This window comes from Oreochromis aureus, linkage group 4, assembly GCF_013358895.1.
Source record: "Oreochromis aureus strain Israel breed Guangdong linkage group 4, ZZ_aureus, whole genome shotgun sequence".
Lineage (NCBI taxonomy): Eukaryota > Metazoa > Chordata > Actinopteri > Cichliformes > Cichlidae > Oreochromis > Oreochromis aureus.
Window position 1 is genome coordinate 32,189,184 of NC_052945.1, and position 15,821 is coordinate 32,205,004.

At 38.3% G+C, this 15,821-nt stretch overlaps 1 protein-coding gene across 1 annotated transcript; it reads left to right on the top strand.

Moving 5' to 3' along the window:
- Positions 1-813: 813 nt before the first annotated feature.
- On the top strand, positions 814-13,028 carry LOC116321920 (immunoglobulin lambda-1 light chain-like). Its single transcript, XM_039611437.1, has 7 exons — positions 814-932; positions 1,022-1,322; positions 10,830-10,885; positions 11,370-11,717; positions 11,809-11,832; positions 11,929-12,035; positions 12,796-13,028. Exons 1-7 carry the CDS (start codon positions 830-832, stop codon positions 12,832-12,834), a joined length of 978 nt encoding a protein of 325 aa, XP_039467371.1. The 5' UTR covers positions 814-829; the 3' UTR covers positions 12,835-13,028.
- Positions 13,029-15,821: the final 2,793 nt, after the last annotated feature.

The window sequence follows — 15,821 nt, forward strand, 5'->3', positions numbered from 1 at the left end:
AAACATCCACAGCTCTGGTCACCAGCATCATATTTCATCAGAGTCTTCCTCAGATTGTGAACGTGAGCTCTAAGGTCCGCATCACATGCAGCCACGATGACGGGTCCCGCCTTGTGATGCTCTGGTACCAGCAAAGGACAGGCAGCCAGTCTATGACCCTCATTGGGTTTGGATATGGCACAGGAGACCCGACCTACGAGGGTCAATATAAAGAAGAATTTAAGCTGGAAAGAGAAGACAACTTAAAAGGAGCTCTGGTTATTCCCACAGCAAACCTGTCACACGCTTGTATAGGAATTTCTTTTACTTATGTATTAATCACATTATTTTATTGTATAATGCCTTGGTGCCACTGGATTTTAACATGTCTCACACTCATACAGTAAGACAAACGGTGGGGGTCTAGTAAGGAAGTTGGGGGGAAGCAGACAACTCCACAGGAAGAATCTTTTGTCTCTTTGAGAACTCTGGGAGGTAGCAAGGGAGTGTGAACCTTAAGGTGTGAAACAGCTGTGTACTGCCTTTTGTTCCTGAAGAAGGTATTTAACTGAGAGCCATGCTGGGCTCAGTGAGACTCTGCTGACTGTTTGCCCCGTGATCATGCAGGCTCTCCACCAGCCTGGTTGTCTGTTCTTTGTGTGTTTTGATTAAAGAATGTTAGCTACCGCTCACCGCTCGTCTGCAGGCTTTATTTAAATGGAAAACTTCCACAACACTCTGCAGTGTATTTCTGTGCTGCCAGCGCACAGTGGTGTGGTTTAATACTGCTCCCTCACAAAAAGTCCCTCAGTGTCGTCTTCTTTTCTTCAGCTCTTACGTCAGAGGAAGCATGTCTTCACAGAGCAGAGAAGTTAAGCAGTCAGTCTCATACTCGAAGATGTGGAAGATGTGTTCAGCTGGAATCAAACTTTTTTTTCTGCTCTTATTTCCATGTAATTTTTCTTCAACAACAACCTTCAGAATTTTTTTACTTGTTTTTGTTAACTAGTATTAACCACATTTTAAATCTCTTTCTCTGCAGATCAAGCCAACTGTGTGACATTCCAGGAACCTCAGCCCTGGATAGTCAACGTAGGCCAAAGAGTAGAAATCAAATGCAGCCACGATGATGACAGTTTATACGTGATGCTCTGGTACCAGCAAAGGGATTATGGAGCGATGAGCTTAATTGGATATGGCTATGACACAAATAAACCCGACTATGAGCCGGCGTTTCAGAATCACACCGAGATTTTGAGGGAGACCAGAGTGAAAGGAGCTCTGATCCTCCCCAGTGTCAAACTGTCAGACTCAGCTGTGTATTTCTGCGCTGCCAGTACACAGTGATGTGGTTCAGTGACACAGACTTACTAAAACCATCTTCCATAGTCTTCTTGTCAAGTTCAAGATTCTCCCTTCTGAACAGTCAAATAATTAGGTCAAATATCTGAAGTTATAATTGTGGTTAATAACTGTTTTTATGTTTATTTATCTGTCATTTTTAACACACATACTGAGAAATACATTTATGCATGTTACTTTATATGAATCACCTGCACTTCATTTTGCACAGAATGTTTCTGCCATGGCAAAGACTCAGGAAAGTTAATGCACTCAAATATATAAATATATATATATTCATAAACATGAATGAACATGATGAAGCAATTGTATGCTTGGTAAGGATCGAACTCATACCAGTCAAGTTAATTTCTTTTTTGAAATTTTTTTTGAGCTTCTTTACCTACATAAACTTATTTTAGTAGTGATCATTATTTCATTACTTTATCACTTCTCCTGAATCCTGACTTTTTTTCATGTCAGGATTGTTTCTGTAACTGTGGATGATGAGATGCAGGAATGTAACAACAATCGAGAGCTTTCTTCCTTTCTTTCTTTCTTTCTTTCTTTCTTTCTTTCTTTCTTTCTTTCTTTCTTTCTTTCACCTTTATATTTTATACAAATATTCTAGCTTGCTTTGAAAAATTCGGCCATTCATGGTCATTTTCGGGAATGGCCTAAGACACGATACATTTTACTTTAAATTAAAGCACTTACAGTGTTTGGTTTAAGTAGCTGAATTCCCTGAAGGTCTGGACACTCAAAAAATAGGTTAGCATAGCCATGGGAATGTGCAGGGTGCAGCTATGCTGTGTGTTCCCTTCAGCGGGATGATAGCAAAATTAGCAGGAGACAGCGTATTTCTGCAACAGCTTTGTAGAGATCGACATCTCTCATCACCCAAGTCTAGTTTTTAGAGCTGCCATGTTGACGTGTACAAAGCACATGAGAGCAGGAGGTCAGACACAAACCAGCACAGAGAATCTGCTCTGGTTGTGGTACTCACCTTCTTCCCAGGGCTGCGTCTGGATACCTGTGCCTCCCTGAATCTCCCATCCTTTATCTACTCACCTGCTCATCCTGGCTGATTGCCCTGATATCATTTAAGGCTTCGCTGGATCACTGTACTCTTCTCAGTTAATGTAGCCCAGCTCTCTGTTGTATTCTTCCTTGTGCTTATGGTTCTCTGGCTAATCGCTGTTTCTCCGTCTCCCCCTGTACAGACCTCCCTGGACCACAGCCTGCCTTTCCTGGAACCCTTTTGGATGAGTGAGAGTGTGAGTGAGGCACAGCGTGGATCTTTTGGACCGAGTTTGTTTCTTTCACGAGCTGAGTGAGTGTAAGCATGTCTGTTCTCCAGGCCTCGGCCTGCCCACAGAATCTCTGGACCTCCCTTCCCCCACTGTACATATGTAAATAATCCACTTGCACTTCAGTCCTACCTAGTAATCGTGACAGAATCAGGTCAATTTAAAGAAATAAAAGACCCCACTTTCCAATTAATTGCAATAATAGAATTGAGATAAATGCATGTAAAGGTAATAATTCAGTTCAAATTTATTTATACAGTTCCAAATCACAACAACAGTCATCTCAAGGCGCTTTATATTGTAAATTAGACCCTACAATGACAGTCCCAGAAATAATAATAAAGCAAAGGCAACAAAGGAAAGACATCTCCTACTGTTTTTCTTTTCATATTTGAAGAAATAAAATATCATAAATCACTTGGGGGAGAGAAAGACATTTGGACAAAAATGTATTTGTGGCAGAGGTGTCGTCTCTGGCTCAGCTGCAGGGGAGCAGTAGGGCAGTGAGCTCAAGGGGGCAGTGCCAAGCAGGCTGGAGGGACAGGTGTCAGGGATTTCACTAGCGAGGTTTCTCCCTTTAGAGCAAGGGTGGGCAACTCCAGGCCTCGAGGGCCGGTGTCCTGCAGGTTTTAGATCTCACCCTGGGTCAACACACCTGAATCAAATGATTAGTTCATTACCAGGCCTCTGGAGAACCTCAAGACATGCTGAGGAGGTAATTTAGCCATTTAAATCAGCTGTGTTTGATCAAGGACACATCTAAAACCTGCAGGACACCGGCCCTCGAGGCCTGGAGTTCCTCACCCCTGCTCTAGAGACCTGGGGAAGTGTTGGAGACCATCTGAAAAGCTGAAGTGGCTGCCGAACCTGTCAACAAAGTATTTTGTGCGATTTGCAATAAACACTACTCAAAGTGATACAGTGTGTCGGGTCAGTCACTACAGTATCGTAGCAGACGATCTTGAAGAATGTGCTGCAATGAAACCTAGCCACCAAAAACAAACTTTGCTTGATGTCCACATTACATTGAAAATGGCTGAAAAGTGAAAGGTTATAAAAGTTATCTTCTTAAAACATTGGAAAGAAAAGAAATTTGGTTGAAAAAGAAAAGAACATTCTTCAATCCACTAACTGCATATCTAACTAGGGCCATAGGGCAGCGACTGAGGGGGCACTGAAGTCTTTGAGTAGACAGAGTGCGCTTATATCAGCGCCTGCAGAGGACCAGCACATTCATCTCCAAATTGTTCTAGCTGTGAGATGACCGTGATGGCACAACAACAATGCACTTTGGACAATTAATCAAAAAAAATTTTAATGTTTCCTTCAGTGAATTTTTCAAAAAGCAATGGTGTTACTCTACCTCACAAAGATTAAATATATTTATATAATACTGCTCAAAAGGAATGAATGAATGAACGTGTTCTTCAAACTTTGCCCTCATCAAAAACCACCTTTTGCAGCAGTTACAGTCTGGCAGCTCCTGCATTACAGATGATGTTTTAATGGAATCTGATGACATTTAACCACAAACTTCTCCTTCAAGATGGCGTTCCCGGAGCGTCCTCCCTACCATCAGTATGTCAAACAGCTCCCACAGCAGCTCAGCAGGGTTCATATCCAGAAACTGTTCTGGCCAATCCATTACAGTCAGCATTCTGGCTTAGTGCTTATTATCTTGCAGTATAAAGCACCTTCAGGTGGAATTAATTTGAACTTGAACTGAAGGTTTTCTGCTAATTAATTAGCCTTTTATAATGATTAACTTGAATTAGCAGTCAGCAGCCTCCCCACAGAGGCCACGCCGCCATGGGCAGGGCTGTAGCTGTTCTCAGTGACTGTGGGTGGAGCACTCGTAGAAAACTCTGGAAACATTCAAGCACATGCACATTCCTTTTGAATGAACCCTAATGAACATGAAGCTCTTCTCTCTAGCACTTCTTCTGTTCTCCAGTAAGAACAATGTTGTTTGTTTGTTTGTTTTACTTGACTTGATCTCTACACCAAACCTTTTAATTAACTTTTTTGTCTTCTTCATTGTCCAGGATTCTGCTGCAGTGTGAAAATATATCAGCCACCTTATACCCTCAGCCGTGAAGGAGAGAAATCTGTGACGCTGCAATGTGAACAGGACAATGACGAATATTTATACATGTTTTGGTACAAACACGCAGACTTTAGGCAAATGCAGCTGCTAACGTATTCTATTAATAAAGGTATTCAAACCACTGAAGCTCCATTTAATGAAACAAAGTTCTTCATGTCACGTCCTGAGGTGCGTAATTCTAGTCTGCACATAAAGCGAGTGGAGCCTGGAGATTCAGCTGTGTATTACTGCGCCTCAAGACTGCCACAGTAGCACAGACTCACTCTGTGGCTCATCAACAACCTCAACATCACAGCAGATCAACGACTGACAAGCACCTCACTGTCAGTCTCACCGCAGATGTTTTTTTCTAGTCTTGTTTTTATCAAAGCTCCTGTTTTTACTTTACTAAATGAACGTATGTAATGTTCATAACATGAATGTTTATGTCGTCTTCTTCAGCTTTGGCTTGACTTTAAGAAATCGTCTTTAAATGAAATATTAGATTTGATTATATTTGTATATTATTTGTTTAAAAGTGTAATTTAGAAATGTAATGGTAGTATTTTTCTTAATTTTCTTAATTTCTTAAGAAAAGAATGGAAAATAACGCTCTTGAATTTATTATAATTTCATTTCTCAAGTAGGTAACATGATTCAGATTTCCGTTCAGTTCATTATCAGTTTATTTATAATTTTTCTGTCCTCATTAACGTACATAGATTATTTCAGCATACTGTTTGTTATAAGACTGAAATTTTGTTTATTTATTTATGTAATTTGTAGAAAATTGTTATTCAAAAATCTTTTTCTTTACTTTTTTTACAGCATTTTTCAATCATTTTACTATTTTTCTTCTCTAAAGTATTATTGTGAAAAGTTTTGTTTATATATTTTGTTACACTGTGAAATGAATCAAGCATTATACATTAAATAAGGGCATTTTTGTGCATATTATGTTTGTACAAAAATGCCTTAAAATCCTGGTATATTTACAGCACTAAATATAACCTGAAATAGTCACAAGCAAAAATCACAGGCAGATGTGCAGGTAGTCAAATCATAACTCATTCAATCATATAAAAAGTCATAAAAGGCGCTGCACAAAGATGAAACTGATTGAAAGTAAAAAATCAAGCAAAAAAGTAAAAAATTAATTAATTAATTAAAAAATACGTAACAGCAGCACAAAGACAAAGTAACAGGAGGGAGGCCTAACAAAGACTGGTGACCAGTGCTGAGCAAGTTACTTTAAAAAATAATTAGTTACTAATTACTTCTCCAAGAAAGTATGTTACTTAACTAATTACTTATTTTCAAAAATAATTAATTACTTTATTACTTAGTTACTTTTTTAAAACATGATACACAACCTGAATACTTAATAAAACGATAGAACTTCCAGCTCAATTCTATTTTCTCTGCATAATTCATCGTCAAATCAAATGAAAAAGTCTCTTTTTAAAACTTGTTTATTAGTTTTAATCTTTTAACTTTATGCACATTGCATCATTCTCTTACTGGAAGAAGCTGCATATTCCAGCATAGTAAAACACATTAGAAATAAATAAAGACTCAGCAGCACCTGTCACTCCTATCCAAGTCGTATCACTCTTAAATCTATTGTCACCTGTTTAGCAGGAGTGGGGCCGGTGGAGGTTTGCCCGGTGCAGCAGCACTCATGTCAGTGGGGGGATCCGGGGGTGTCTTTGTGAATTTCACATTCACACGCATGTGGCAGCGTGCTCAGATTTGAAGTTTCTTTTTTTTTTCTTCCCACGCAGAGTGTACAGCCGACACTAATGTTTTTGTCAGTTTTTACAGGATCAAACTCAAAGTAATTTCAGTACTTCTGAGCTTTAAACGCTGCATGGTCTTTCTCTCTCCCGCACTCCATATGAAATATCACTGAAACCCTGGTAGATGATGTCCTTATATATAAATTGTACCTGTTGCACCTCACAATAAATATCCAGTTTTGAAATGATCTTCTTGCTTGTGTATGCTATGATAAAATAAGTACTTTATACTATAAGTGCAATTGTGTACATTACGACAATCATGGGTTAAAGTGGAAATTAGCAAGTGGGCAAAACCTCAGTCACAAATAATTCTTCTGTGGTAGATTTTTCTTTGCACAGAGGCAGAGATCAGCCCGCTTTCTCTGCTGATACCAAACTGCTTCTTGGATTCAGACATACTGAGCTATCATGCCTAACCCTCCACCCGTTGACAAGTGCAAAGGCCTTATTTAGTGAGTGAATGGAATCAGCATTTAAATTGATGTTAGCTGCCCCGAAGGTAACCTCAGCCTGCTCTGCTCCAGTCCAACATAGTGAATGACTGTAAACATCAGCACAAAAGAGAATAAACCAGTATGTGATTAAAACCACTGAAATTTACACTTTCAATTTTTCAAAAGTTACTAAAGTGTGAAAATAATCTCTGATCCTTATCCCTATTTTTTTTCTCATCGCTCATTCGTTCCTCAGTGTCATACTGAGGAAGGATGTTTTTGTTTCCCTGAGAAATAGATCGAGCACACATTAGCTAGCAGACAGACTGCACAGAAACCGTTTGTGTTTGCTGATAAAGAATATTTGCATTTGAAGTGTCTGTTTAAAAAGAACATTAATCTGTGTTTGTTCACTCCTCTTCAGCGCTCGTTTGAGACAGACACAGGGATGTGCTAATGGCGCTGTCTTAACCAAACGCATTAGCAGACATTATTATCCACATTATTAATATAGCCTCTTATTAATACAGCTGGTACACTTTAACTGAGTACAATAAATTAAAAAATATAACAAAAGGGCTTGTTGGCCATCAGATCAAAGGGTTAGTATAATTTCTAGTTTAACACACCAAGCTGTGCACATATTGGAAATGAGGATTGCAGGATTTGAGCAGGTATTCTAGTTGCCGCACGCTGACATGGGTGGGGTAATCCAAAAGTACAAGCAGCTTGGTCCATGTTCTGTGGTTTTACACACATAGTGCTTTAAACCTTGGAGCTTTTTCTAGAAAAATTTAGCTCAGACAAAATTTGATCAGCAGCAGAGGAGCAGTCACTGATCCATGAAGTCATAGAAATGTGTCTGTTTCAGTTTGCTGATGTGTCTGCGGTACCACAAAGCTGATCACTTAGATAAGTACACAGGTGCTATAACAGAGGGAGCAGTGTCCCGTACAATGTAGCTTCTCAGCATGCACATATCTTGCATTTTGCTATTCAGTGTTTCTTTTTCTCTTATTCTTTAAGTGTTTGCTGTCTGATCACAAAGTTGTTTTGTTTAAGAACAAGTTGATCACAGCCTGACCTCTGCTGGCTCAAGTTGGTGTTACATATGTCTGAAAAATCATGCTGATGATGACCCTTCAATGAGCCGGGCCAATCTCAGATTATATTTAAGTCTAAAGTTATACCAGACTGATTTAATTTTGTGCTTAAGCCTGATCTGAGGTCCAACTGCATCACTGTTCAAATTCTTTAAGAAAGGACTAACAAATGTTTTATCAGTTGTCCCACAACTTTATTTCTCATGTCACGTTTATGTCTATATTTTTTTTTATTACAAAATCACATAAGACCTATTTTTTTTCTCATTTACAGACATAAATGAGAAAAAGCACCAAAATCAATCAGGCGTGAACCAATTAAACTGGATTCTGGCACTTTTAGAAATAAAAGATCAGTATTAATATGTTTTATATTATTTTCCATCTAAAAGTTTAGTTGTGGTTAGAAAACTATAAAGTGAATAATTTGAGCCTCCACATCGGTGTGTGTAATTCTGTCACCATCAACAATCTGAAAAGAAAGCAAACAAAATGTGACTTGATTGACTTTGAAAGGGTTTTCCTTCATATCTGATAAGTTTGATCATATACTTGGTTTCCTTTATGTGCATCTAAAAGCCTTGTAGGGGTGTCAAACCATAGGTGTAATCACTGTAATTTGGGAAACATTATCAAAATGATGATGTGGAACTGCTGATTTCCTCCAGTGTTATGCTGACTGGGCGGGAATAAAGAGGTGTGACCAGAGAAGACGTCACCGTGCAGCTACTGTATATAGAAACACGGGCTTTGTTTTCTTTGTGCTTCTTTTCTTAGCAGTCACAGAAATAGCAGCATTCATGCTCACCTCAGGCCTCCAGGCAGCCTGCACAGCTGCTCTCATCCACCAACAGAGAAAGATGGAGGCTGAGATATGGAGATGCTGGGTGGGGGGAGGAAAGACAGCAGCGAAGTGAAGTCAGGTTTTTGTCTAGTGCTTTTTCACTGTGGGGACAGGGGGGGCACGGTGATACAAACCAATAGAGCCGCCGTACAAAAACCTTCTGCGTTTAAAATGCACAGCGAGGAGCTCTGCAGATTACTTTTGACATCTGACAAGCATAAAATGAGCAATATTTTAAAAAGAGCAGGTAGCCCTGCTCTGGAACTGCACAGAAATATCATTAATGAGGAAATTTGTTAAGAATTCAATAACATTTTAAACACAGTGCAGCTTATGAGTTTATTTCACTCATCTTTTTTTTTAAACTAAAAACTCAGTTGGTGGGATTAACATGTCCTTTGCTAAAATTCCAAGTGTTTAGTGGGAAGTTAGTCTTGTTTCAAGTGCCACTTCTGGGCAGTTTGGTTACTTTTTCGCAAAGGATGCATTCAATGTGACGCTGGAGCTGAAGCCTACTTTGGAAGTGGAACTAGACTAACTGTTCTGGGTAAGTTGGGGCCCTCACAACTTCTCTTTATCGAGAAAAAAAACACGTTTGCAATGTTTAGACTATGGCTGAAGCAGTGACCTACAAAATGTGGTCCTTTATATTACTGGTTCAGCTCAGTGCTATTTGATATCAAGCTGGTCCACTGTGCTACTTATGAAGCCTATTTTGGTGCAGGCACAAAATTGACCGTTCTCGGTGAGTAAAACGTCCGCTCGCCCCTTTGCAAGCATTGTAAATGTGTAGATGTTGGAAAGTGTTTGGATATTAGCCTGTGTGTACAAAAAGAAAGCAAATCTGGCATGTTTAAGGTGATTGGAGTAAAGTTCAGTTTACTGTGCTGTTGGGGGGTTTTTTGAGGCTTTTTTCAATGGAGGCACCAGGTCGACTGTTTTAGTTAAGAAATACAGTGAAAGAATTAGAATATAAATTAGATTATAATCTAATGGTGGTTTTATTCATCTGATTTCAAAATACCCAAAAGCCTGAATGACACCTTCAGGTAATGAGTGATTCAATAATAGCCATAAAAATAAACTTAAATTATATATATATCTATATTTATATATAAATGTGTCCTGCTGCTGCCGTGGTTTCAAGGGCAATCCTTAGCAGACTGTAGCTGTCGACTACTGTCGATCTCTGTGAAAAGCTAAATGTCTGAAACCATGACAAAGCTTCATAAATTGCAAAGAGGAGCTCCGAGAGACAAGGAAGAGGTTTTTGTAACAGTCTGAGAGCTCTGTGTTCATTCAGCGAGGCTTATTTCGGAGCTGGAACTAAACTGACCGTCTTAGGTAAGATAATCTGCAGCGACGGATCAAACTACGCGTCTTAATATGAGACAAATAATGTGTGATATTTGTAATTTACTTGTTATGTGGTTTTATTCATCAGCCATAAACATATACATCAAGCTGTTTTTAAAAAGTGAAAGCTATTAAAGCACAAAGTTAGTCTTGTGTCAGTGCTGATTAGTCTTCAGCAAAGTGCCGCAGCTATAAAAGAATTGGCTCTATGCCCAGATTATCTGTGGCTATACGCAGTTCTGATCAGCTCTGTGAGCGACTATTCCCAGTCCGAGGCTCACTTTGGGAGGGGAACTAAACTCACAGTTTTAGGTAAGATGCAAAAATAGAAAATTCTAACAGGCACAAATGTATTTCATCATGTAATAGTCCATAAATTAAAACTTAATTGTAAGTAAGTTGAGTTACTGTAACATCGTTTGAGGTTCCTGACTTTGTCTAAAATCTAAAATCTGTCTAATTAGGTTTTGTTATGAAGGGTAAATTTGGAGAAATGTGAATTTTTCGTAATGAGAAAAAAAGATAATTTCCAGCTGTTGATAGGATGAACAATTTTTACTACGCTGCATATCAGTGTGACAAACTACAACCCTGCTTACTTTGGTACTGGCACCAAACTGACAGTTTTGGGTAAGAAACCTTATACATGTTTTTTTTTTCCACTGCGAGAAACTCTGAGAAGTTCTAATGTAAGTTTAGGGCTGTAAAAAAAGCAAAGTTTGAATGTCATTTTTCATACTTGGGTGTAGACAGAATCACAAAGTTTTAAATGCGTTGCTGTGGATTTGAAACAATGTGCCATGAAATTTATTTCAAATGTCTTCTATATCTAATATATATATGCCGCAAAAGCAGCATATTGGGGGAAAAAAGAGATGTGGCTATCGGTAGCATCAGAAGCTTAATGTTAACACCTTACATCATTATTTATTTCATTTTACTGCCTCTAGCCACTGTACCCTGCAGACATGAGGCCAGTATCTATCCAAAAGAAAATGATGAAGCAGGGTTTTTTTTACAAGTGTTACTTTTTTTATCGTTGGGTATTCAAAATGGGAAGTTAATATAATGAGACTGTTTGGATTCTACTGAGTTAATTCTCTTTGTCCCACAGCACCAGATAGAAACATTGAACCACCAAAAGTGAAGGTGTTCAAACCTTCAACAAAGGAGTGTCAAAATGACAAACACAAGAAAAACAAGAAGACCTTGCTGTGTGTGGCCTCTGATTTCTATCCGGACCATGTGAATGTGTCCTGGCAGATTGATGGGGTGGACGTCAAAGATGGCGTCGCCACCGATCACTCTGCCCACTGGAATGGTACACACTACCGCATCACAAGCAGGCTGAGAGTCTTATTTTCACAGTGGTTCAAGCCAGGCAAGAATTTCACCTGCACCGTCAACTTCTTTGATGGGGAACAGATTGTTCCTTATGTAGGCTGGGTCACAGGCATTCGAAGTATGTTCATTTATAATCCTTAAATGTGTCATAATCATCTGAAATAGTTTGACTTGATTTCACTGAAAGAAATCGTTTTTCTTTTTCTTAGATCCAGGAGCTGCAGCAATAAGAAGTAAATATTATTAATAATATTATTAAAATGAATAACTCAGTGTGCCTGCTCTATACTGAGCTGGGAAAATAATACAAATCTTACAATTTTGTGCAGACAAGTATCTGAAGACCACCCACAATGCCAAACTGTCATATCTGGTTTTGATCATCAAGAGCAGCATCTACGGACTCTTTGTGATGATCCTGGTGTGGAAGTTTCAGGTTGGTCCAAAACGATCCAGCTCCTGTTTGTGCCAAGAGAAGTGGTCGTTATATCTCAATACAAAACAAAAATTTAACAGCACCACGTGCTTCATCCTCCAAAGGAACCTTCCTGAAACAGAATCTAAATGTAATGCAGGATTGATTTGTTAGACTGCCGTAAAAATTGGCAGCTAAGGAAAACACGGCTCAGTTAGTCTGTTTTTCTTGAATATGTCTTTTTTCTTAATAACTTTCACTCAACAATTAAAACCTATTGAAAACATTTTAAAAGCTAATGCTACAAACTAATGAATATAAAGGTATCATTTAAAATAACAAGGTAGGGGTTTTGTTGTTGTTGTTGTCTGAAGTGTATAGATTTATAGATTCTCGATGTACATATTTCAGTCATCCCCAGCAGTATTTTTCATTAAATATCTCAATCAATCACTTTTAAAATTAGTATAATAATATTTTCTAAGTAATCTCAGCAATATACATTTAAAAACTCTGACATTCATTATTACCACAGAAGCTCTGAAAATGATTTTTCTTATAGTTATCATTTAGTGTATCCAAAAAAAACTGCTTTACATCCACGTCATTTCTGAATTTCTTTGTGCTTCATTCATAATTAAAAATTAGTAGGAAGGTGAAGCTTGCCTCCTCTATAGTCAGTTTATTTAGTGAAGACTCACTGAAGACATGAGGCTTTACGTTTAAACCTTTGTTTAAAGAGCGACTCTGTAAACTGAAAACGTGTTTTCTGTCTTCACAGGGGTTTTCAAGAAAACCGAAGAAAGGAGAGCTGAGCTGATCAACTGAGCTGCTTTCTGTGAAAACAAACAAACATTCACAGTATCCTAAAGCTTTGCTTTCCATTTGACTTTCTTGAATTTAGTACATAAATAAGTGGACATCCTGTGCTGTCATTAGTTGTTATTCTGTTAGTTTGTTTAAGTGCTTTGTGCTCAGTTTGCTTCTTAATAAAAGTACTCCTTAAACACACAACTGTTTGTTTCTTTCATATATGACTCTGAGGCAGTTCTGCCAAACAATACAACAAACAGTATACTTATTTTCACAGCTGTCAGGTGCAGTTTCAGGTATTATTCATTTATGATGGCAGGAATATCTGAGCCTTCACTACACTGCATGGCTAGCAGGGAGCTATTTTTAGCAGCCTGTTATCTGTTGGGTTTCTGAGAACTCAACCCTTGTATTTTCCATTTTCTATGAACTCCAACTCAAAAACATTGGGCCATTTTTACTGTGACACGTTCCTCTGAGCAAAACAAACACGTCTCTAAAACCTGTTCAAGATTCAGATCACTTTTTCCATTCTCAGCGAATGAAGCTGTGTTTTTTTTCACAGTGGGTGGAAGGCTATACATATTGAAGTACATGTGTAAAATGTGAGTCAACCACAGCTCGTAGGAACAGGAAATCAATACTCTCCTCTCTCTAGAGAAGGAGATTGAAGCTGTTGTTTTGTGAGGAACAAACCAGGTCATGACAGCTTACGGAGGCGTTGAGAGCAACAGCAGAGCACAGGATGTGGTCACAGAGTGAGACGAGCGAGCGGATTGCTGAGAAGCTTCAGAGGTGCAGACTTCCGCTTCACCGCAACCTTCACAAGCATTAACATGCACCTGTGCACCAGCTCCCCACTCTGCAGCGCTGCACAAAGCACACTAACTGTGTCAACTGAAGCTACGCTGGGAGACAGCAGCTGTTCTGTGTGCATACGGATAACTGCAGCCTTTTATTTAGAGTTTGAGGTCACACAAGTTCATCAGCACTATCAAGCACAATAAAGTGCTCATTTACTTTTTGCTAATCAGAGGATGTTTATGTCACAACAGAGTTTTGATCTCCTAAAGCTGAATGTTCTGATTCAGAAGTTAAGAGTAGTGACCTTAATCCTTTAATGCTCATAACAGCATGTTGTTACATAACAAGAAGGTAACAATAAACTACAATGATTATAATAAAACTATAATATAATAAATAGTTTCTTTGGGCTTGACTTCCCCTCAGTACATAAAGCTAACATCTGTCCATCCACTTTCTTTTGTTAGTCTGCATTATCAGATGAAGGAGTATTTCACACACACATCACACCCTTTATATAAGAGCTGTCTCTATCTGAAAGTAAGATCAGATCTAACTTTGTTAAAGTATATTTACCGTTAAAACTGGGATCCGCCTCTATCGCCTGATAATTGCTCACGTTTTTAGACTGCGTGAGAAAGACTGAACTCAGACACACTGACTGTAGATGCCTACAACAGGAGGTGGCTATTGGATTACATTAAAATAATACATTAAAATGTCCTTTAAGAATTCACACTCTGAGGTGCTTTTCCAGTTTAAATATGATTGTAGTTTAAGTATGACACTGGGATGGTATTCACTTTGTGCTATTTTTACTCTTACTGGCCACCAAAGTGCTTTGTAATAAAATCATTATTACTGTGTATGTGTTTTATCTGAAAAAAGATTAGCAGATGTGATAGTAAAATTAGAAAATTTATCACAGTTCAACACTGGAGTATCATTTTATGAACATGTTACCCTTCAACTTACTACATTTAGAGTTTTGAGCGAGTGTTTATAGATTCATAATAGTTCAGTTGTTTAACTAAACCTGATTAAAATATGTTTTTGATTCAGTCCACAGGTGTAACAGCAGACACCCGTCAGACTTAGTCACAATTAAACAAAGATGTTAAACATGAAAACCTGTTGTTTTATAAAAGTTTTACAGCCTTACTGGGTTTTAACCTCTTAGAACTTGTCCCGCAGAGACATCTTGCTTTTGTGTATAACATGACATGAATGTATTTAAAATGGTGAGATATTACAGAAAAATGGTAATTAGCCTGAATGATAAGATACTGAAGAAACAGTTTTATTATTTAAACCAGAGTTACGAGATCAAAATGTGGAATGTCAGCATTATTAGAGGGTACAAGAGATTTAATAAGATTAAACACTGAAATAAAAAAGTATGAAACTACATTTGGGTTTCAATAAAACACAAGTTATGTGATTGCAGTAAATTTAAAAGGGTTTGAGGAGATCCATGTTCATATATGTGTTTGTCTACAGCTTATTAAATGCTTGTAAACTGTTTATTTTTTCAGCCATATGAAACAAAGCAAGTGTTGATGGGCTTAGTGTAGGAACAACTCTGACTTTTGGGACTTCAGTGCTGTGTTCATCTTTCAGCTGTGACTGATGGGAAATGAAACAAGCTGTACATGAATAAATTATAAATATTTTTACCTTAATCAGAGAGTGCTAGTGTTCCTGAGAGTAACACACCCAGGCCTGCTGGTCTTTTAATTAAAGAATGCATGCAGCCATGCATAGGATGCATGTACACTATATCAGTGTCTCCATCTGCTGGGCAAACCATGCCACAACATAAAGAGCTTAAAGGCTACTATAGACGGTAAGTTTAACACATAAAACAAAAATCAGCACAAATAGTTTTCGAATATTTTAGTGAGTTAAAATGAGCATGATTGATTTTATTGGCACATTTGGGGATGAAGGAACAAAGTGAATCTTAAATATTAAAATGTTTCTTAAAGAAGAAAAGCTATCAAGCTCCAGAAAATTACACTAGAATAAATGCAGACACGACTGCCACGATTAATCCAGGACGATCCAGCAGAGCCGCAGAGTGATGGCTAACAGAGACAGAGTGATGCTCCAGGCTGCAGAGCCGGTCAGCTTGTTCCTACTGTGACCCAGAAGGGCACGAGCTATACTTCGGTCCCATCATGGACACAC